The following is a 22,466-nucleotide window of genomic DNA, read 5'->3' as shown; positions in this document are numbered from 1 at the left end:
TGATGATGGGTTCTGCTCAATAATGATCCAAAGCCATGCAGACTGATGCATGTTCACTTTCATCATCTGAGTCAGATGCCTCCAGCAGAAGGCTGATTTTCTTTTTTGGTGGTTCGGGTTCTGTAGTTTCTGCATCAGAATGTTGCTCTTTTAAGACTTCTGAAAGCATGCTGCATACCTCATCCTTCTCAGATTTTGGAAGGCACTTCAGATTTTTAAACCTTGGGTCGAGTGCTGTAGCTATCTTTAGAAATCTCACATTGGTACCTTCTTTGAGTTTTGTCAAATCTGCAGTGAAAGTATTCTTAAAATGAACATCATGTGGTGGGTCATCATCTGAGGCTGCTATAACATGAAATATGTGGCAGAATGTTGGGTAAACACAGCAGGAGACACATATGATTCTCCCCCCAAGGAGTTCAGTCACAAATTTAATTAACACATTTTTTTAACGAGTGTTATCAGCATGGAAGCATGTCCTCTTGAATGATGGCTGAAGAATGAAGGGGCATATGAATAGTTAGCATATCTGGCACATAAATACCTTGCAATGCTGGCTGCAAAAGTATCATGCGAACAGCTGTTCTCACTTCCATGTGATGTAAATAAGAAGCAGACAGCATTATCTTGTTTGTCTTAGCGACTGGCTGAACAAGAAGTAGGACTAAGTGGACTTGTAGGCTCTAAAGTTTTACATTATTTTATCTTTGAGTTCAGTTATATAATCAAAAAAATCTGCATGTGTAAGGTGCACTTTCATGATGAAGAGATTGCACTACAGTACTTGTATGAGATGAATTGAAAAATACTATTTATTATTTTTACAGTGCTAATATTTGTAATAAAAATAATAATATAAAGTGAGCACTGGACGCTATTCTGTGTTGCAATTGAAATCAATATATTTGAAAATGTAGAAAAACAAAATATGTAATGAATTTCAATTGGTATTCTATTATTTAACAGGGTGATTAAAACTGTGATTAATCATGGTTAATTTTTTAATCACAGTTTTTTTTGAATTAATCATATGAGTTAACTGTGATTAATCAATAGCCCTAAGCAAAACACATTAGGCAGGCATCTAAAACAGAGGATTCTCTGTACCATCTCTGAGTCTCAATCCATCCCAAGCAGTATCCCATCTCTAGCTGTGTCTTATTTCTGATGCTTCAGAGGAAGGTGACTCCCTCCCACCTGCCAGATTACAAATGTGCATCAAGAATAAAAAATCATCCTAACCCCAAAAGACAACCATTTGAAGCCCTGAATCATGAGATTAGATTATAGTCACTATAATAATAGAGAACTACAAGTGTTATGAGCAGGTGGAGGGCAACATAGGCAATCCCTTTCTTCTCAAAGCCCATGGAAGAAAGGAATTAAAAGGGGGACCCATAGATTCACAGACTCTGAGGCCAGATGGGACTACCTCGAGCATCCAGCTGACTCCCTGCGTACGTAGGCCATAGAGCCTCTCCCACAAAATGTATTAAAGCATATCTTTGAGAAAAATATCTAATCTTACTATTATTTATCTATTTATGATTAGAAAAATATCTAATCTTGTGATGATGAGTTTACCACTTCCCAATTAAACTCCAATGTTTAATCACCCTCATAATTTTTCAAGGTTGAATTTTTTCAACTTCCATCCCATTGGATCTTGTAATGTCTTTGTTGCCAAGATTGAAAAGCCCCGTACTATCAGATATCTTTTCCATTTGTATGCACCTATACACAATGATCAAGTCACCTCTCAACCTCCTTTTTTGAATAAATTGAGCTATTTATGCCTCACATCATAAGGCTTGTTTTCTAGACATTGGCCATCCTTTGAACTCTCTCCAGTATTTCCATATCCTCCCTGAAGTGTGGACACCAGAACTGGACACACTGTTCTTGTAGTGGTCTTACCAAGGCTGTGTTCATAGGCAAGATCACTTCCTTACATCCACTTGACATTCCTCTTTTTGTACATCTAAGGATCACATTAGCTCTTACTGCCACAGCATTGCACTGAGAGCTCACGTAGAAGCAATTATCATTATGACCTCTTTTTCTGAGTCACTGCTTTCCAAGACACAGTCTTCCATCCTGTAGATTTAATCTACATTATTCATTCCCAGATGTATTATCTTGCATTTGTCTGTATTACAACAAATTTTTTTGGATTGTGACCATTTAACTAGGTGATTAGATCAATCTGTAACAATAACCTGTCATCCTCATTATTTACTACCCCACCAGTCTTTGTGTCATCTCCAGACTTTACCAAAGGTTTCCTAACATTGTCTGGATTGTTAATACAAATATTAAATAGCAGTGGATCAAGAGCTGATCCCCGGGGGACCCTACTAGAAATGTATATCTTCCCATTAACAATTACATGTTAAGATCTGTCTGTAAACCAGTTCATAATCCAGCCAATATTTGTGTGCCCTGTTAATTCCATACAATGCAAGGTTTTTAATAAAAATGTCATGTGGTACTAGGTCTAATGCCATGGAGAAATCCAAGTATACTATAACAACACAGCTACTTTTATCAGCCAGGCTTTTAATCCTGTCAAAAAAAAGGCAACAGGTTTGCTTGACAAAAGCTATTTCCATAAAACCATGCTGGCTAGCATTAATTATATTTTAGCCTCTAATTATTTATTGATAAGAGTCCCAGATTAACTATTCCATTGGTTTACCTGGGATCCACATTAAGCTAATTGCTCTACAGTTCTCTAAATCATCCCTTTTACCCTTTTAAAATATTGGAACTACATTGGCAACCACTATGGGAAGGGGTATAAAAGAACAAAAGTATCCAACAGAGAAAATGCTAATGCCATATTACATGTGATCTTATAGTAGAACTTCCTCCTGGGTTACAGCTAGCCCCTTCCCTTCTTCCTGTATGGGGATACAGTGTGATGGTGTCCCTTATTTTTAAAATTCTACATTAGGGATCCTAAGGTTCAAATAACACATGCAGCATATTTCATCAATTATTTTTGCATTTTGCCATTTTACTTATTTTAATTAATGTTTTACTGTGTAGGGGTTCCAAGGGATATGGGAGCTAGTTCAGGGGGTTGTAATGTCTCCCTGCCCATGTGTGGGAGCTGGTTCAAGCATACCAGTAACCAATTTGTGTCTGTATGTGTCTCACTTCTCTCCATTCAGGAGGGCTAGCACTAGGAAGATGCTCCTGGAAGATATAAGGCATATACACATTGAATAAGACCAAGATGTCAGCATTGAAGAGATAGTAACTGTGTCATGGTTCTGCAATAATAAAGATTACAAACAAATTTGATATTCTGTATAGGAGGCCCCAGTGAAATTGGGATGTTTCCCATAACATATAAATATTAAAGAGAAAACATGACAAAAACTCATCAGAAGAGAGTTCATGATATCATAATTTCTATTTTAGAGATGTGGAAGGCTTTAGATAAATCTCCACATGGCAAAATGAATACTTACTTCACAAACTACCTCTTAACAACGTCTTGGACAATATAAAATCCAAGTGCCTGATGTGCTGAGTGTCTACAATTGCCACTGATTTTAATGAAAGTTAAGGATGCCCTGAACCTGACAGGACATAATTAGCTCCTCAAACAAAATTGGCATATTACAGTACTTAAGCAGAACACTTTGACAGCGCATTCTTAGTCTGTCCATCAAGTTTAATCAGACACAGCATTTAGAGAAAAATGTTTCTTTTCTGTGGTAATAAATACATTTTTTTCAAATATTTTGGATTTGCCTTTCTCTTAATTCACTTCTAGACAATTAACTGTCATCACTAATTGATGGATTTTTGTGATTTGCCTTCTAATTTATTTTTTGCTTAAAAGGGAACTAATTATTTTTACAAATTTCCCTCAACTGTAAAAATCATGTAAAATCATTTGCAGTAACTGTTTTAGAGAGAATCAGTTCAGTGCTTTTTTAGTTTAAAATAAACTTTTTCCCTTAGATTCTACATTGTCCAGCCCTACTCAGATCTTCAACTTCTACTACTTGAAGCCCTACCTCAAAGGTTCTCATACTCCAAGATCTAATAGACCTCATTCAGTGGCCTGTGTGACATCAGAACATCTGACAGATTCTAGGCCTGAACAATATTATTTTATACATCAGCAGGGATGCTGCAATAATTTTTATAGTGGAGGTGCTGAGAGCCATTGAACCAAACTTTAAACTCTGCATATAATGGAAACCACTTCAAACCAGGGGATGTGGCAGCATCCCCTACACCTCTTGTTCCAGCACCTATGTACGTCTCCTAATCTATATTAAGTACCAAGTAGTATTTATAATGTGTAAACAGGTTTTAAAAAACTACTCATTTTCCCAGTCTAGATAAGCTCTACAACTGAAAAATACTTGGTGTTCCATTTTTGTAGCTTTAATTAGTGGAATTGCAGTGAATTCTTATTCTGATAGAATACTTTTAATCATCATCCATATTACATTTTGAGAATTGCTTCCTTAAGAAATAATATACTGGTGATTCTTTATTTCTGGGCCGGAAACTAACCTGAAGAGGTAAATGCTTCTTTTGCAATAGAGTATATATAGGTTCACCTCTTTAAAATATTTTCATCATTCTATTACACTGTCAGTCAAGTTTGTCCTATGAAAACACAGGTAGGTTACAATCAGAAGTTTGCAAAATCACAGACTAGTTGGAAATAGACTACGTTTAATAATCTACTGCAGTGTTTCTCTACCTTTTTGATAGCATGGACTTGCTTGCTGCCTTCCTAAACTGTGTTAGGGAGATCTCAGAGACTGTTCCCCGTCCACGGACTGGTCACTGAGAAACACTGGTCTAGTGGACTTCTGGGTTTGCAATGGTTTCCCTTGCCACCAGCGTAACACATGCTGAGGTGTTACATTGGAGCAGAAGTTGCCATTCTAATGAGACTGCTTGTCATGAAATCAGTTTTAACTAATGTGTTGAATACCCTTGTTATCTTAGGAATTGTGGAGCAGTTAGCGCATTTTGCTACTATTGAGGGAATTATGTAAACCTGATTTATAGGTCATCTTTAATATTGTTATGATTTAAGATTGTTTGGTGAAGAGAATATTAATCCATTTCTCTGTATTGTAATGTTTTATCAGATTTTACTAATTTCTCTTTCCACAGTTTAGGAAGAGCAGTCTTCTAGTGGGAATTCTAGGCTGTAGTACTATCTTTCAAGTCATCTCTGACTGACACTTTGCGGAACTGTTCCTGAGCTCTTCATATACAAGGACATTAATCTCTTGTTATGGAATGGTGAACATATTACCCACCAAAAATACATTAACAGTACAATTTTTCTTTCTACTGGAGTACTATTTTTTAAAAATGTGAAAAGTGAGAATTTTGCAAAGCTTTGGTTCTTGATGTTCACAGAAGAATTATAACATCAGATCTCATTCAAATCATTCTCTCATCATTTAGAACTTCATTGACTCCAGGACTGCAAGCATTTAATGACTGTCTTTATACTATATCTGTTTAATTTAAAACCTGAAAGAAATACTTGTGGCGTATGATCTTTAACTTATTCAGAGCAGACCATTTTAAAAAAAAAAATTAATGCCATGAAAAATACATACCTAGAAATGTTATTTAAATTGACTACTGCAAATGTAATTTTTTTGCTTTATTTTCACTTTTAGTGCAGAGAAAAAAACAGATGTCGTTTGAAGGATTTTTAAGATACATGAACTCAAAAGACTGTTTGATATTTAAAAGAGAACACACAATTGTTTACCAAAATATGAGCTACCCATTACGTGATTATTTTATTTCATCTTCTCATAACACCTACCTCATATCTGATCAACTAATAGGGCCAAGTCACCTTTGGGGTTATTCAAGGTATTTCAATACTATTTTTTAATTGTAAGCAAATTATTTTATCAAGTGGCTTAAGCTACAATTTATTGAGTCCTTCATAAATGTGTGTTTAGTAGTAAGGAATACAAGATTCTATTTAAAACAATGATAGAAATAGAATAATATTATTTGACTATGACTGAGTGAAATTTTATTTGGTGTGTACACATTTTCGTATATTTGCCACTCCATCTGTTTACTCTCTGAAAACTATCCAAACCAAAGTTTTTCATTGGCCCCACATATACTACTGTCCCTTGCAGCAAATAAAGACATCTGCAGGACATTGTTCTGTATGTTACTACATTGCAGTGTTTAATCTCCACATCACTGAAGATACATAATTAATCTTCCATTAATTCAAACAAATATGTGATTAAATTCTGGATGCAGCTGAGGTGGTGAGGGGCCCATCTCTATGCAGGTCTACTTCTTGGTGTACACAGGAAGAACAGTTCTAATCTACACCAGCTGGTTATGTCACCCAAATGAGCCATTTACCAGCTAGAGATTGACAGGTTGCTCTGGCCATGCCTCCTCACCACCTCCCAAGCTGGAGTCTGCACCGGAGTGCAGAAGCCAGGTACATTGGCTGGGGACTCCAGCATGTCCAGCATGGGTGCATGTGAATATGCATGCATGCATGTGTGCTTATGCAAGGGAATGTAGTGGGCACAGTAAAGTGGGGAAAATATGTGCACATGCAGGAGAATGGAGAGGAGAGGAGTTGGGAGATTTAGGGTGAGAGGATATGCTGGGGAATGTGGGAGATGTAGGAGGAAGGAAAATATGGGGTGAAGGAGCACAGGGGAATGTGGAGGAAGGAAGAAGCAAGAATTTGTTTTGTAACTGTGCAGGGGAATGTGGTGGGTTTAGGAAGAAGAGAAAACTGGAATGAGGAGAAGAGAAGGAAGGGGGAAATTGGAGCTTGTAAAGCAGAATGTAGAGAGAAAGGACGTTGGAAGACAGGAGTCTAACACTCCAGTTTCTTTGCACTGCTTTGGTGAAACAAAGCAGCTGTAAATGCAGCTTACCTGACCAGTTTTTTTGGGCTGCTTTGCATTGCTCCAGAATGGAGTAAGCAATCAGAACATACTTATGATTCTGGATCTAAAAGTTAAATGTTAAAAAACAATTTAAAGTAGATGCTACGTAACCTCAAATCATTAGAAATATCAAATGGCAGCATTTTCTTTCAGTTTCTTACCTAGTGTTCATGTATGTATTTTTATTTTAATTAAATAAGGAAATTCATAGACAAAAATCAGATTAATATGGAGTTAAGTTTGAGAAGACGTATCATACTTTATGGTAAAATACATCACGTGGATTATCCCCAAATCAAAAATTATAAACCAAAGGAATTCAGATTTATGGTTAAGCTTAAAAGAAATCCAGACATATTAAGATATGGAAATGCACAGTTAGGGTACCCAAACAACCTTTCCTCTCCCTTGCCGTGAAACCATGAAGGGACAAAAATCTAATGTATTTACAAATTAGTTTAATCTAATCTAGACCACAGAATCTAAAATGCCATAATCAGAATCATATGATTATTGCATGGCATTGCTGTAGACTATGGTCCTGCCTCTCTTCCCTTTGTGGTGTGCTGTGCTTTCTTGGGAACATTGGGAGGAAGCAGTCTCTGTACTCCTCAGCATGCAGATACTGTAACACTGCCTGGCTCTTTGCTTAGAGGTAGGGGAAGGCCTCCTCATGCCCTCCTCATCTGTGTAAAAACTAGGCATATTCTGGCCCATTGTAAGCTTTATTACTGGTGTTTTTATATCTTAGCTGGAATTTATTCAAATATACAATCCTAATATGAATAAAAATTCAAACATTTCCAAATTTAAGCAGATAGCCATTGTTCAAGAAAATGTTTTACTTAAACTAAAACGTTGGCTATATTTTTATCTGTTAAGGGTTCATATTCATAGTATCTATATTCCCCCCCAATGGCTCTGATAAGGCTTATTATAAGCCCAAAGTAGATAAGAGAAAATATACATCAATTTTTTATGCATATAATTTTGTAGGAATTTTCTTTTCTTTTATGACAGTTTAGGTATGTTAATATTTTTGTAATTACTCAGATTATGTTATTTGTAATCAGGAATGCAACAAAATGCTTATGAATATGGTATCTCCTTTTTTGATTGTTATTTTTTTCTTCTTGTTTTTAAAGTGCTCTGATGAAAGGATGTCGTTGTTTGGAAATTGATTGCTGGGATGGACCACAAAATGACCCTATTGTGTATCATGGTCATACTTTAACGAGCAAAATTACATTTAGAACTGTCATTGAGGTGATAGATAAGTATGCATTTGTGGTATGTACATATATTTGTTGAAATGTGATGAGTGTTAATACACATAAATGTTAACGCACTTATAAATTAGGGTACTCTGGAAAAAACAAGATGGAATAGTGCTTGGGGTGAGGAGTACTGTAGAAACAACCTAGATAAAAGAAATCTACAGTATCTGATCTTAACTCTGTATCATTTTAAATGAAAGGCAGTCTCATTTTGTTGATAATTCAATGTAATTTAAACTTTGTGGACTGAACCCAGAAGACCTTCCTCAGCATATTTAGACAAAATTCTGATTTGAAATCGGTAAGAATTTAGCTTGAGCATGGACTGAATATATACTGAGTAAGGATTTCAAGATCTGATCCAATAAAGTTTCCTCTCTATTTTTGTGTTTTTATGTCTTTGCTCAGACTTCTGTGGCAACAATTCTGTCTTCTGTAGCGTTGAAGCTTGCAATATGGAGGGAACAAAAGTATTACACTGGAATTTTGTTTGAGTCTTACTGTATTTTCCATTTCCTCTTCATTCTGATCATTTCCCACCAATTTTAAAACAAGCTCTGAAAAAAAGATATAATTTCTTATCAGTCAGATGACTCATTAAAATGTTGTCCCTTCTGCCTATCTGTAGCAGAACAAGTGGAAGTTAAAGTTCTTTTGGCACTAACCCATTCTTCTATATTGCTGCCTGGCATAACTCCCGATGAAGTCAAGTAAACTGTCCTGAAGAGCCCTTTATGACAAATCTTTGAGTTAGGCAGGTTTGGATTATATTTATTCTCTTTCTCTGTGGGTATGTGTGTGTGTATATATATACCTACAGAATATACACACACACTGAAAATAAATATAATCAAAACTGACCTAACTCCAAGTGTGTATGTGTGTTGGTTTGGATGTGTTTACATACACACCCACACCTATTGCCTTTTCAAAGCTAACTGGGCTAATGTCTGTAAAGAACTTAGTAGGTCTCTGATTTTTACAATATATTTAATACAAAACTTTTATGTCCTTTCAATGCTATACATATTTTATATGAGTTATTTCATTTTTGCTAAAATACAGAAGCTTATATATTATTGCAAAGCAGATCTCACTTAATAGGAACACGTTAGTTGCAATCAGCTGAGAGAATGGTTTCTGCATCCAATGTGGTGATCTCTGTTATGATGCTGTCCATCAATTTCAGCAGATTTATCATTCTGCCTCCTTTGTGTTTGAGCTTTGTGATGAGTAAGGAATGAGTAAAGAGTGCTGCAGTGGGCAGTATAACAGAGCTGAAAACTCTGCAATACATAAAATATCAGCCCATAATCAGAATGCAATGCCATCTGACAATATTTAACCGACAGTTTCAGTTTAAAATCTAGACAGTTTAAGAAAACATAAGTTAAAAGTGATGTCTTGAACCACACCTTCCCCTGCGTCCTCATGTCAATTATTGTGGTTCTGATCACATTTTCCTATTTTTTAACAATATTTTTTCTCTCCCTCACCCTGGTTTGTAAAAAACCCACATAATCAAAGTAGGAAACTGATTAAACACAAAATGATGTCAAATATAGAAAGAAAAACTGAAAAAATAGAGAAATATTGTTTACTCTAGTCTCTTTCCGTTATAGTAGACATCTGTCATAAACAGTAGAAGTTAATAGAACAGAAGTACTTTATATCTCTTTTGACTGTAAAGGGTTAACAAATTCAGTAAGCCTGGCTGTCACCTGACCAGAGGACCAATCAGGGGACAGGATACTTTCAAATCTTGAGGGAGGGAAGTTTCTGTGTGTGCTGTTAGTTTTTTGTTTTGTGTCGTTCTGGGTTTGAGACTGACGGACGGTGCAACCATGGTTTCTGTTCCAATCTCTCTGATTCAGGCTCTATAAGTTAAAATAGTGAGTACTAGGTAGATAAGTGAGTTAGGCTTATGTTTGTTTTTCTTTATTGGCAATGATGCATTTGGCTGGAAGGAGATTAATTGTGCATTTGGCTGGAGGAGTTCAATTTGTATTTTGCTGAGAGGATTTTAATTTGTACTTGTATACTTGGGCTGGAGGTGTAATTCCCAGGTCTATAGCTGAAAACCTGTACCTAATCCATCTTAAATTCTACAAAGATAATTTTACTTTTTCTCTCTTTAATTAAAAGCTTTTCTTGTTAGAACCTGATTGATTTTTATTTCTGGTGACCAGGGGACTGCGTCTGCTCCCGAGGGAACTGATGGGGAGAAAGGAGAGGAAGGGAGGGAAAAGTTAATTTTCTCTCTGTGTTAGGATTACTTTCTCTCTTCAGGAAGAGTCTGGGAGGGGGAGAGAGAAGGAGGAGGAAGGTGAATTTTCCTCTCTGTTTTGTGATTCAAGGAGTTTGAATCACAGTGATCTCCAAGGTAACCCAGGGAGGGAGCCTGGGAGAGGCACGAGTGGGGGAAAGGGTTTACTTTCTCTCGTGTTAAGATCCAGAGGATCTGGGTCTTGGGGTTCCCCGCGCAAGGTTTTGGGGGGACCAGAGTGTACCAGGCACTGGAATTCCTGGTTGGTGGCAGCGCTACAAGTACTAAGCTGGTAAATGAGCTTAGAGGAATTCATGCTGGTACCCCATCTTTTGGACACTAAGGTTCAGAGTGGGGAATTATACCATGACAACATCGGTGTTAAATTTAACATCATTTGTATAATTTTTTACATACAGAATATTTGTGTCCCTTTAAAAGATTGTAGCTAGTGAAATAACTATGATTAAAAGATGTCAGGTGTATCTTCCAGATACCAATGATTGGCCCAAATTAAGATTCTTTTTAGGCTGCAGGGACCTGGAAATAGCAGTTTACGATGTTTTCCTTGTATTGCTTTTCCCTTGTTTGTCATTACTAAGAATATTTGCATCCAAACAGGATCATTATATCTAAGCAATTCATCCATTCCTCTTCACTTTAAGTAATAATTATCTACCAGCATGCCCTGATAATTCCCAGAGCAACTCGTGATATTACTTGCAGGTCACAAGAGAATGATTTTTTAGGTGGGTAGTGACTATTAGCCTTGAAGAAATAAAGAATATTTTTCTACAAATATGCTGGAATGAAGAAATAATTTGTATCGAAAATATAACACTGAAATAGACTGATGTCTACATTGAATGTTGAAATTTTTAGATGTCAGTAGCTTTTAAAACCTCTGATGAATTTAACCTAAATAATTTTCCATGCTTTAGTATATTTCTTGGGTATTTTGGGGTGTTTTTTTTTCTTGTTTGCATCATCACTATTTGCTTCTCAATATTCTAATCTGTTGAGAAGCTCTGTGGCAGTGAAAGGCAGTAGCCAGTGTATTGCTGTCTTGGCAGTTCCAAATATATTTCGCGCAATTTTTTTGCCATTATATGTGTGGTGATTTTAGTTGATTTAATAAGTCTCTTCTCTTTCCTTGTTCCACACCCAACATTAATAGGCATATAATACAACTCTGGTAAACTTGGTTGTCGGCTACTAACCACTGGAGAAATAAACTTTAATATGCCCCATTTTTCAAGATCAGAGTGTAGTCATTCAAGATTTCCCTGATAAAGTACTGGGACCAGGTTAACTGATTTTTATTTGGCTTCCCTTGTCATAGTCTTTCCTCTGTTTATGTCTACATTTAAAGCTATCCCTGTTTCTAATGGCCCTTATGTTTCTGGATTTTGTTTCTGATATTATCTTTGAACTTGAAAATTGCTCTTCTAGATTCCAGTTTTCCTTTTCCTTTTCCATAAATATTACTGAGCTCAATGATGGTGTATTATTAATCTGGGATAACTAATAATACTCTTTTGAATATTTTAAAATTAATGAAAACACAAATACCCATGCGCTTTTTTGTAAGATATATTGTGCATCTAGTAGTTCTGTTTTTAATTATTAATTATTATGGCCTTGAAAATGTATTTTTAGGTGTCTGAGTATCCTGTTGTACTGTCTTTGGAGAATCACTGCAGCCCTAAGCAACAGGAAGTAATGGCAGACTATTTAGAAACTATTCTAGGTGACAAACTTCTTACTACAATAATTGGTGATACGTTTCCTACAGATCTACCTTCTCCTGAGGTAACAATGTTAATTTTCTCTCTGTGAAAGATCAGAAAAAATTCTAGTTTCCTGCAGTAGTTGTGATAATCCCCGAAGCATTTATGAAACTGTCACATCTGGTGTTTAAAACATCTTTGTGCTTCAGATGGTAAAACAGAATAAATTCCGCATCACAGAAATAATAATAATAAAAAAAAAGTAAAAACCAAATCATGCAGGTTGATATTCCCTTGTTAAGAAAATGGTGTTTCATATAACAACTTGAAATATAGAGATGAAAAGGCATAATAATCCACTATTTTGCAAAGTCTTGGATTTTCTAGTTCACAAAGTCATGATTTAGCATTTTCCTTAGGCTTTGAACACATTCAATCTTTTATTTTATATGGAAATATAGATAGTTAAAACTTGTTAACAGTTTATTTTAAAAATTCAGACATGGCAGGCAGCTGGCCTAATGTGCCGCATTATTATCATTACTTGTATTATGGAAGCACCTAGAGGCGCCAACCAAGATCAAGGCCCTGTTGTGCTAGGCAATATATAAAACACATAGGGCCAGATTGTGAAGCCCATACTCACATTGATATATCATGAGTATTTCCTCTGAAATACATGAGACTTCTTGTTAAGTAAGTTACAATTCAATATGAGTAAGGGTATGACAATCTGGCCCATAGTAAGAAACAGTCCCTTCCCTGAAGAGTTTACAATCTAAATAGACAAGACAGACAATGAGAGAAAGGGAGTATTATTATGCCCATTTTACAGAGGGGGAATATATGCACAGAGACATTAAGTGATTTGTCCAAATTTATACAAGAAATCTGTGCTATATCCAGGAAATGAATCCCTCAACTCTGAGCCCAGTGTCTTAACCACAAAACCATTCTCAGTGTGCTTGACCTAAGGCAATGTTTGTCAACTGGTGAATTGTGACACCTAGGGTGGGTCACAGAAACACAACTGGGGGAGAGGGTCACAAGGCATTGAAAATTTTATTGTGTTCTCAAGCAAAGAAATTCTTGCTCCTCTGCTCCCTGTACAACCTTGCCATTTGAGATCAAGTATTATCTGTTAATCTCTTGAAACACAAATGCGCAAATAAATTATATAGGCTTATAATTTATATGTTTTTTACTTTTATTTTTTATAGGAAATGTAAGAGTGTGGTGTAATTTTTTTTACTTTTTACTTAAATAGTGGATCACTTACCTGAAAAGGTTGAGAATCATTGTCCTAAGGGATAAAAAAAAATTGCCACAAAGAAAGCAATTTTGGTTGCAAAATAGTTTGCAAAGGTTTTTCAAAAACAAAGGACATAGATAGTATATATACTTTTATAAACAATGTTATGATAGGTATTTATTCAATAAATATAAAAAATTAATAAATAAGCCAAAATGTTTATAGATTTGACCTCAGGATTTGCTGCAAGCTTACCATCATACTAGTCTTGTCTGCATTTGATTTTGGACCTTTGAAAAATCATGCCGTAGAAAAAAAGCATAATTTACATTGGGTGATCTAGGCTGCCTCAGAGTCTCTCAATATACAAGCTGCATTTATCAGTCTTGGTAGTGTCTAAGAATTCTATGTCCTCTACAGCAAAAATTGAATAAATTATAGGGCTTGTAAAATAAAGACTTCTATACTGAGTGCCCTCCATAGACTGATTACTGTGTGTTGTAGGGAGTTTCCTTTCTTTTTCCAACTCTATAAAGCCACTCTCTAAATATGACATTGTGAGATTCCACATTTATTTTCTCAAATGTTTCCGTATCAACTATCACAGCTTCCAACTAAAAAGATCCCCCCCACCCCAAAAAGCTAGAATTTGCAGACTCAACCTTTGATTTAAGAGTCAACCTGAGTTCTTTCTTTTCTGTCCATCATTAAAAGTAGTAAAAAAATTCATGCCAAATTAGGCCCCAAGTTTCTCCTTTGTAATCCCATTGTCTTCAAATTCTGTCCCCAGTCACACCTGAGCAATTCCAATGCTTGTAATTTGTTCACACAGATGGAACATAGTAAATAATTCTGATGATAGTGAACAAATAGGACTAAAATCAGCTCATGATCATTTAGCTGGGTTGGTTCAGTGGAGTTAACATGTAAAAAACAGTAAAAAGTTATTTTGTCATTAAACTCATGAAACTATGGCTCTGAATGTGGACAGGGAGCAAATTTGCTTCTGACGAAGTGGGTATTCACCGATGAAAGCTTATGCTCCAATACATCTGTTAGTCTTAAAGGTGCCAAAGGAGTCTCTCTTGCTTTTAATAGATCCAGACTAACACGGCTACCCCTCTGATATGTGTTAATGTAGTTATCCTTATAGTTCTGTTTACATACTGTATGGATCGGATGCTTTGAGTTCCGTTCCCTTTCTTGTAAATACTCTGTATACCCCATCTATATTAATACATAAACTTGTCTTTTTCATTTAATATTTTGTAAAACAAAGAAAACTGGCAAGAAGAATAATGTTGTTTGCAAGGAAACAGTTATTGTGGTTTAGTTTGATCAGGTTACAGAGTCTTAAGATTTCTTTTTTCTAATCAGCAGGGTCAATACATCAATATGCATTTATTTCATCTAAAGTGTTAGCAATCTTCCTTCCTCTCTTAGCATGTCACATACTGTGTAGTTTCTCACATTCTTTTCTAGATATTAATTACAGACAGTGCCTTATTCCAGTGTTTCTCATACTTTTTATCATTGTGTCTATTTCTGTCAAACTAAATGAGCTGGATCCCCACTTCCATGTGTGCTAGAGACACTATTCATTTACATCAACTATTAATGAAATACTAAAATATAAAACTACAGTAACTCCTCAGTTAATGTTGTAGTTATATTCCTGAAAAATGCTAATTTAAGCAAAACGATGTTAAGTGAATCCAATTTCCCCATAGGAATGGGGCAGGGTTAGGTTCCAAGGAAATTTTTTTCACCAGACAAGTGTCTGTCTGTCTGTCTGTCTATCTATCTACATAATATAAGTTTTAAATAAATTTAATACTGTCCACAGCAGTGATGATTGGGAAGCTTGGTTGAGGTCGTGAAGTCAGAGGGTGGAAGAGGGTGAGATATTTCCCAGAGAATGCCTTACTGCTAAATGGTGAATTAGCACTTGGCTGAGCCCTCAAGGGTTAACACATTGTTGTTAATGTAGCCTCACACTCTACAAGGCAACACAAATGGAGGGAGGGGAGGCAGCATGACAGAAAGAGACAGAGACACACACCATGTGTGTGAGAGAGACAGAGTCACACTGTGTGTGTGTGTGTGTGAGAGAGAGAGAGAGAGAGAGAGAGAGATGCACATTCCCCTTTAAGTACACTGACCCCAATCTAAGGACACTGCCTTTTTAAGTAGATCAGCAAGTTGAGACAGCAGCTGCTGCCAGCAAGCTCCCTTCATACTGAGCCTTGTCATGTCCCCCCCGCTCTATGGAGATGGGGTAAAGGAACAGGGGGCAGGAACGGGAGGAGAGGGACACCCTGACATTAGCACCCCTCTTCCCCACCCCTGCACAGCAAGCAGGAGGCTCCTGTAAGCAGCTCCAAGGCAGAGGGCAGGAGCAGTGCATGGCAGTGGGGGGAGGACACCTGAATTGCCTGGCAATAGCTGGCTGAGTGGCTGTAGCACAGGGAATTTAGGGGAGCTGATAGGGGGGCTGCTGTCCACCCTGGTTCCAAGCTCCCACCAGCTAGGTCCAATGGGCTGCTTTTTCTGCAAGAGCAGACAAAGTAGGCGGCTGCCAAACAACATTATAAGGGACCATTGCGCAACTTTAAATGAGCGTGTTCTCTAATTGATCAGCAACGTAACAACAAAACAATGTTAACCAGGGTGACGTTAAGTGAGGAGTTACTGTACGTAAATTACAATAGCCTTACTTTACTATGTTTAGTGATTGGATGAACATGAGAGGGGCAGTTATTGATGAGAAAAATGGAAATCTGGAGTGTTGGGAATTGTTTGGACATAGTGTCCTGGAATGGTTTACATAGTCTTCCTCTGCTTCCAAATACTTCGATAGTAGTGCCCACGAAACCTTTGACCCCCACCCTCCCTCATTTTGTCATCTTTACCTTCCTACCGTCAAGACACTGAAGCAGCCTACTGCTGCTTCCTCTGCCTCACTCCTCACCCGTCACACATTGCAGCTTGCTAGTTGCATGGGAAAGACCTCAGTTGGACTTTAAGCAAGCATGCAGGAAATTTAGAAGAAGACTGCATTTGCATTTTCTTAATTTTGAGATTGTAAATAGAAAAATAAGACTTTGAGGCCCTTCCCAAACACTGTTTAGGCCCCACCATTGTGGTCAGATTGAATAGTTAGCCTGCCTTACCCCACTATGTGGGGCTTGATTTCATTGTTGATGAAGAGAGTTCCAATGTTTAAAAATCAGTATACAGACCCAAAACAAAGTTAACAGCAGGCTCTTGTGTGGTAGAGCTCTCTTCTATTACATATCTTTCTCTTTGGTGTTATTGATACAGAAGAACAACTGTTTATGAAATGGCAAAACAATGATTGTGATTCAGTTTGGAAAAGAGAGAATGAAAAAAGCATGTAATATTTTGTGTCTTATTTAATTCACACAGACACTAGAATGACACTTCAGTTTTTATTAGAAACATTATTCCCATCTGCTCATATTGAGAGGGCAGGGTGCCAGGAGCTTTTCAAGGAGGAAAGACTAATCCCTGGCTCAAGAAGATGTTTCTTAAACTGTGGTAATTTTGTTGATCATTGCCCTGACTTTAACATTCTTTTTTGGGAAACACTAATGGAAAGATTATATAGAAATACCTCTGATAATATCTGGAGAGCACCCTTTTTTGATCCCTGTCATTCTGATTTTGGATCACAGTATGGTATGAAGACTTAATGGTTGATAGTAACCTTTTATTGATGGAAATATTAAGCATCCATGCAGATTTTATGTAGATCACTCAGCAGGCTATAGTTGTTATTGACATCTTTACAGACCCTAGTAGGGCAGACTGAGTAATATTAGTTTGGCTGTATTCTTTTCCTCCTGGAGATGGCCTAGAGATTAGTACTAGGGAATGTTCATCTATTTCAACAACTTTCTACTGCTGGCTACTACTGTAATCTGTTCTTACTCCCTCCCATCACTTCCCCCCCAAAATCCGTTAGTATATTTGGCATTTAAGGAGACAGTAAGATGTTTTTGGCTACAATATCAGCCATATTGCAACAATACTCAGCTGTACACCTTTATGTCAATGACTCAGAAAGACATGGCAATTCATCTTTCCTAGTATCTATCTGAGATTGGGACTTGAACGTCAGGCATAGAGTGAGGAGAAGGAGGAGCATAGCCACTGCCTGTTGCCATGGCAGCAGCAACTCAAAGAATGAGTTTGCCACTGCTGACCAACCTCACAGAGGAACAAAGAGCTAGAGCTAGAACTAGGAATATTCAAAGTAGGCTTATTTTCAATTATTTTTTTAAACTCTACAAATGTAGTAAAAGTAAATTTACAGAGAATGTTTCCCGTATATTCATATGTGTGTCTTTTCCTCCTTGAAATCTAGATAAAACTATGGTAAAAACAAGATAAAAGTCATGGCACTATTTCCCAGAAGCTTTGATTAAAATAAGTCTCTCTCTCTCTCCAGTTCCATTTGGTACATAAGTACAATTAAAAATAGTACCATTGAGAATACGTTTGATATAATCTTCTTAAAAAACCTCTAATAGCTTATCTCCTGTGCATTCTAACAAAGATATTAACCAAAAGACACATTGAGATCTTAACCATTTCCCCCTATTATTATGCAAATCTGTGGATTGTGACACTCTCCCTTTCTTTCTCAGCAATCTCTTAACATTTCCCTGCTCCAGCTCCAGTTGAACTAACCAGAAACATCTTTCAGAATAAAGTGATCTCAAACACAAAACCTTAATAGCAAAAGTCCTTCCAGTGTTTCCTGGATGGGGTTGGGTAGTAGTTTTCCATCCTTCTTCCACAGCCTGGAAGGGACATGCTGTATTGCCCCTTTTCCTTTGGGAAGGAGGAAGGTGCTGTAAGAGAACTGGATTTGACATAACTCGCAACCATCTTGTGCACTTAGGCCTCCATAAGCTGGAAGCAAGGACACCACACAGGAATAATTTGGCCTTGCTTAGGCAGATAGAACAAAAACAACTGCACGCAGTAATTCTACTGACTGGGACAGATAAAGTGAAAGTACAGATTCATGAGAACGAGGGGAAATGTGGAAAAATGACTTTGATTCTGGTTGTCTGTGTTTGCAAGTTATTTTGCTGAAGCTGCTTTGCTGATAAGGAGAATAATGAATTGTTACTGGTGTTGCTAGGGAACTTGTTAGCCTATTAGGGGCTATTATGAGTTATGTGCTTTGTCCAGAGAAAATCTATAGAATTTTGTTAGAAAATATGCTTTGGAGCAGTCCAAAGAATCTTTTTTTCGGAGCAAGGATCTGGCACCTAAACTCTCCAGCAGCTGGACAGAAGAGCCATCCCCAGAAGGCTGGTTGCTGATTCCTCAAAACTATTTCAGACTTTAGGTAAATATAAATGTTTGGATAGCTCTAATCCTACTGATACAGCATATATGTATGTGTGTGCTTAAGATCTAATAAAAAAAGTGGTTTTAGGTAAAAACTTATTAGACAGAGGAGCTGTGCCCCCATTGATTTATGCCTGACACAACCTGGAGAGAAAGAGTTAAGTTACCACTACGTTGGGTTCTGAAAACCCTGGGTAACAGGAGGGTTGCCACTCTACTGGCAAACAGACCCTCTCTATTTATTTTCCATTTCACAGTGAGAACAGGGAATCTTTTGTGCCAGTGTTCCTTTCTGAAAGTGTCTCTTGATTGGTTTATTGATTGATTGTATGGGATGGAGGGGGAGCCTCGTCCTCCCCTACACCAAAAGGCTTCTAGTCCAAAGCCTTTAAAGAAATAGTAAACTTTCCTCACTCCTGCCTCAGAGATTAAATTATCCCTCCCCAGGACCATCTCCTCTCTCCCAGCACCTGCCTCTGCGATTTCCCAGGCCTTCCTTTGCTCCAGAATTCCTGGAATGGGATAGTCTAGCCTTACAGGGCCAGCATCCTTGATTACACTGATATTTTAAAAAGGGCCATTCCGGCACCATAATTCTAATGTTTTTATTTATGCTGAATTTTATGAAGGGGTTGCTTAACTGTTCCCATATGCTGCAATTTCCCAGAAGAAGCTTTTTCTTCACCTTTAATCAATATTGACATGATCAAAGTGATGCTTGAATTAGAAAATTTCCATTTTTAAACTGCATTATTAATTTGGATTTATTTTCTTTTTTCCAAGCACTATGTTTGCCCACTCTCCAGACCTTTTACTTTTCTGTTTCCTAACAATTTGGGAAATGTGAAGGAAAGGAGTTAGTGTCAGCCAATTTTAAAGATCCCTTGGAGGCAGAGGATTGCTTCCCTTTTTTAAAATAAAAGGCAGCATACTAGGTTAAAAATCTATGGATATGCAAGAAGATTTTCAAAACCAAAGAAGTATTCACATTCCTCCTTCCTTTCCTCTCAGTCCTGTTTTACAGCTTCAGGATTTGTCTTCCATCTTTCTGTGATCTGACTTTTGACCTTTCTGAATCTGTGACAATCAGGAAGGCAGTATCTAATCTTTGCCAATGTGCCTAGGCCTTTCTGCTGAGTCTTGTGGTACTTTAGTTGTTCTGGCATGCATCTACCTTGGGCTCAACATTACCTGAATTAAAGTACATTTTACCACTGGAGTTGTTTTTGCTGATTGACTTATTTAAATAATGTGTTCTAATCTATTGAGTCAAGAGATTTAAATTAGTGCTAGTCTCAAAATCCATCCAGCACATATAGGCAAAAATTTTGTTTGATGGCAAATAATCTTATATTGATGAATGCTAAGTATTATGGAGTAAACTGTAGAAAAGTTGTGTCAACTGGCTTTTTGTTTAATGTGCACAGAAACAAACATTAGTGGCACATATCCTGTAATTCTGAAACCAACATGAATGTTATCATTTCTCTTTGATAAGATGAAACTACCATCTTAACAAGATATTTCAGATTATGTGTGCCTGTGGAAAAGATCGTTTTAGTTCTGGGTCATATTGTGCCATCAGTCTATAAACAAACCTCCAACTGCCTTCTACTTAAAATGTGATGGCACAATATGATCCTATGTTATTATGAAGCCACTAGTCGCAACGTCAACGTTTAAGTTTGGGTTCATTTTTTCTACTTAAAGTGACATTATATACAAGGTGCAGTAAATTAATACAATATCAATAAATACAAGCATGACAATTCCCTTTTGGATCTATGAAGTGAAATCCCTTTTATAAACATTTGAACAAACAGATGACCAAAAGTGTATACAACTGTTGTTAAATATCTAGAAATACTAATATATGGTAAAAAAATCCAGAATTCTGCAGAAATATCAGCAACACTATGCACATTCAAATTCTGCTAAAAAAAATAAGGTATTTACAAGAAACAAGGCTCATCGATTAGTGATTTAGGCAGTGTTAAAGTGCACCTGTATTCGGAGTTATTGCTGTAGGAAGATTACTTCAATCCTTACACTAGAGCATGGATGGTAAACATTAAGAATGTGCTATCTCTTCCCCTTGCACTCTGACAATTTGATCCTACAAACAAAAGGCCTCTGTTGAAAAGGAGAGTGTCAGCAATTGAAAGTTGGAATTTAGAATGGAATGCCTATTTCCACCTTAATTATATCTCTAGTATTTGCTACAATAAATGCTACATTTTGTGTAAATGATGTTTCTTTTTATGCACACTTTGTATTTCTTAATGGGTATCTTAATAATGAATCACAGGTAAATTCAATTATCTGTTATGTAATGTGTAAGTACTTATATGTTTTCACAACCTTCCCGGACCAATATTAATATAAACCCTGAATTCTTTGCTACTTCACGCGAAACACATGATGTAGTTATGTCACTCGCATGGTCTAAGGGGTTAACTAAATCCTGTTGCTCTGTATCAATTCACTATATACAGAGATAAAGATAATGAATGTTATAAGATGACCATTTTACTGTAGAGATTATATGGACATTATTGTCTCTAAGGACATGTCTACACTACCACTTATGTCATTCCGAGATGTGGAAAAACACCCCTTGAATGACATAAGCTTCTCCCGCTGACATAGAGTCGCTTGTTGAGGTGGCTTTATTATGTGACAGGAGAGTGACTACATGTCCTATCTTATAGCAGCGCATCTGCATTGGTGCAGCTCTGCTGCTGTGAGCTCACTAATGTAAACACGGCCTTAAATGAAGATTAGGCTCTGTGGTGCTGATGTGAGAAAACTTATGGAGTGTCTCTGTAGTAACTGAGAGCCCTCATCATCTAGAATCCCATCACTGGCCATTGGGAATATTTTCTACCATCACAGATCAGCTACATTGCACTGTAGACAATCCTATCACACATCCTCTCTAAAACTTATCATGTTCAGTCTTGAAGCCAATTAGGTTTTTTGCTCCTTCTTCTTGTCTCGAAAGCCTTCCCTCCTCTGATGGTTAGAAACCTTTGTCTGATTTCAAGCCTAAACTTGTTGAGGGCCAGTTTATATCCATTTGTTCATGTCAACATTGGCACTTAACCTAAACAACTCCTCCTCCTCCCTGGTATTTATTCCTCTGATACATTTATAGAGAGCTATCATATCTCCCATCAGCTGTCATTTGTTTAGGCTAAACAAGCTAAGCTCTTTGAGTCTCCTCTCATAAGGTAAGTTTTCCATTCCTCTGATCATCCTAGTCACCCTTCTTTGCATCTGTTCCAGTTTGAGTTCATCTTTCTTAAATATAGGAGACCAGAACTGCACATAGTATTTCAGATGAGGTCTCACCAGTGCCTGGTATAATGGTGCTAACACTTCCCTATCTAAATCAGAAGTACCTTGCCTGGTGCATCCCCGGATTAGCCTTTTTCTTGACAGCTCATAGTCATCCTGTGATCAGTCAATACACCCTGGTCTTTCTCCTCTTCTGTCACTTTCAACTGATACATCCCCATGTTATCCCAAAAATTCTTGTTAGTTCTTGTGTGTGAATTTCCACTATTAAATTTCATCCCATTTCTATTACTCCAGTTTTCAGTGTCG

The 22,466-nt window shown here is 37.0% G+C and overlaps 1 protein-coding gene across 1 annotated transcript in view; it reads left to right on the top strand.

Moving 5' to 3' along the window:
• The window catches only part of PLCZ1 (phospholipase C zeta 1), a 134,797-nt gene that overhangs the window by 49,103 nt on the left and 63,228 nt on the right, over positions 1-22,466 (top strand). The window contains exons 4-6 of the mRNA XM_075061662.1: positions 5,679-5,880; positions 8,090-8,234; positions 12,147-12,299. Of these exons, the coding sequence (XP_074917763.1) occupies positions 5,679-5,880; positions 8,090-8,234; positions 12,147-12,299 (500 nt within the window). The remainder of the gene's footprint in view (positions 1-5,678; positions 5,881-8,089; positions 8,235-12,146; positions 12,300-22,466) is intronic.

The sequence above is a fragment of the Chelonoidis abingdonii genome, chromosome 1 (assembly GCF_003597395.2).
Source record: "Chelonoidis abingdonii isolate Lonesome George chromosome 1, CheloAbing_2.0, whole genome shotgun sequence".
Classification (NCBI taxonomy): domain Eukaryota; kingdom Metazoa; phylum Chordata; order Testudines; family Testudinidae; genus Chelonoidis; species Chelonoidis abingdonii.
This window is presented reverse-complemented; position numbering and strand designations above follow the sequence as displayed.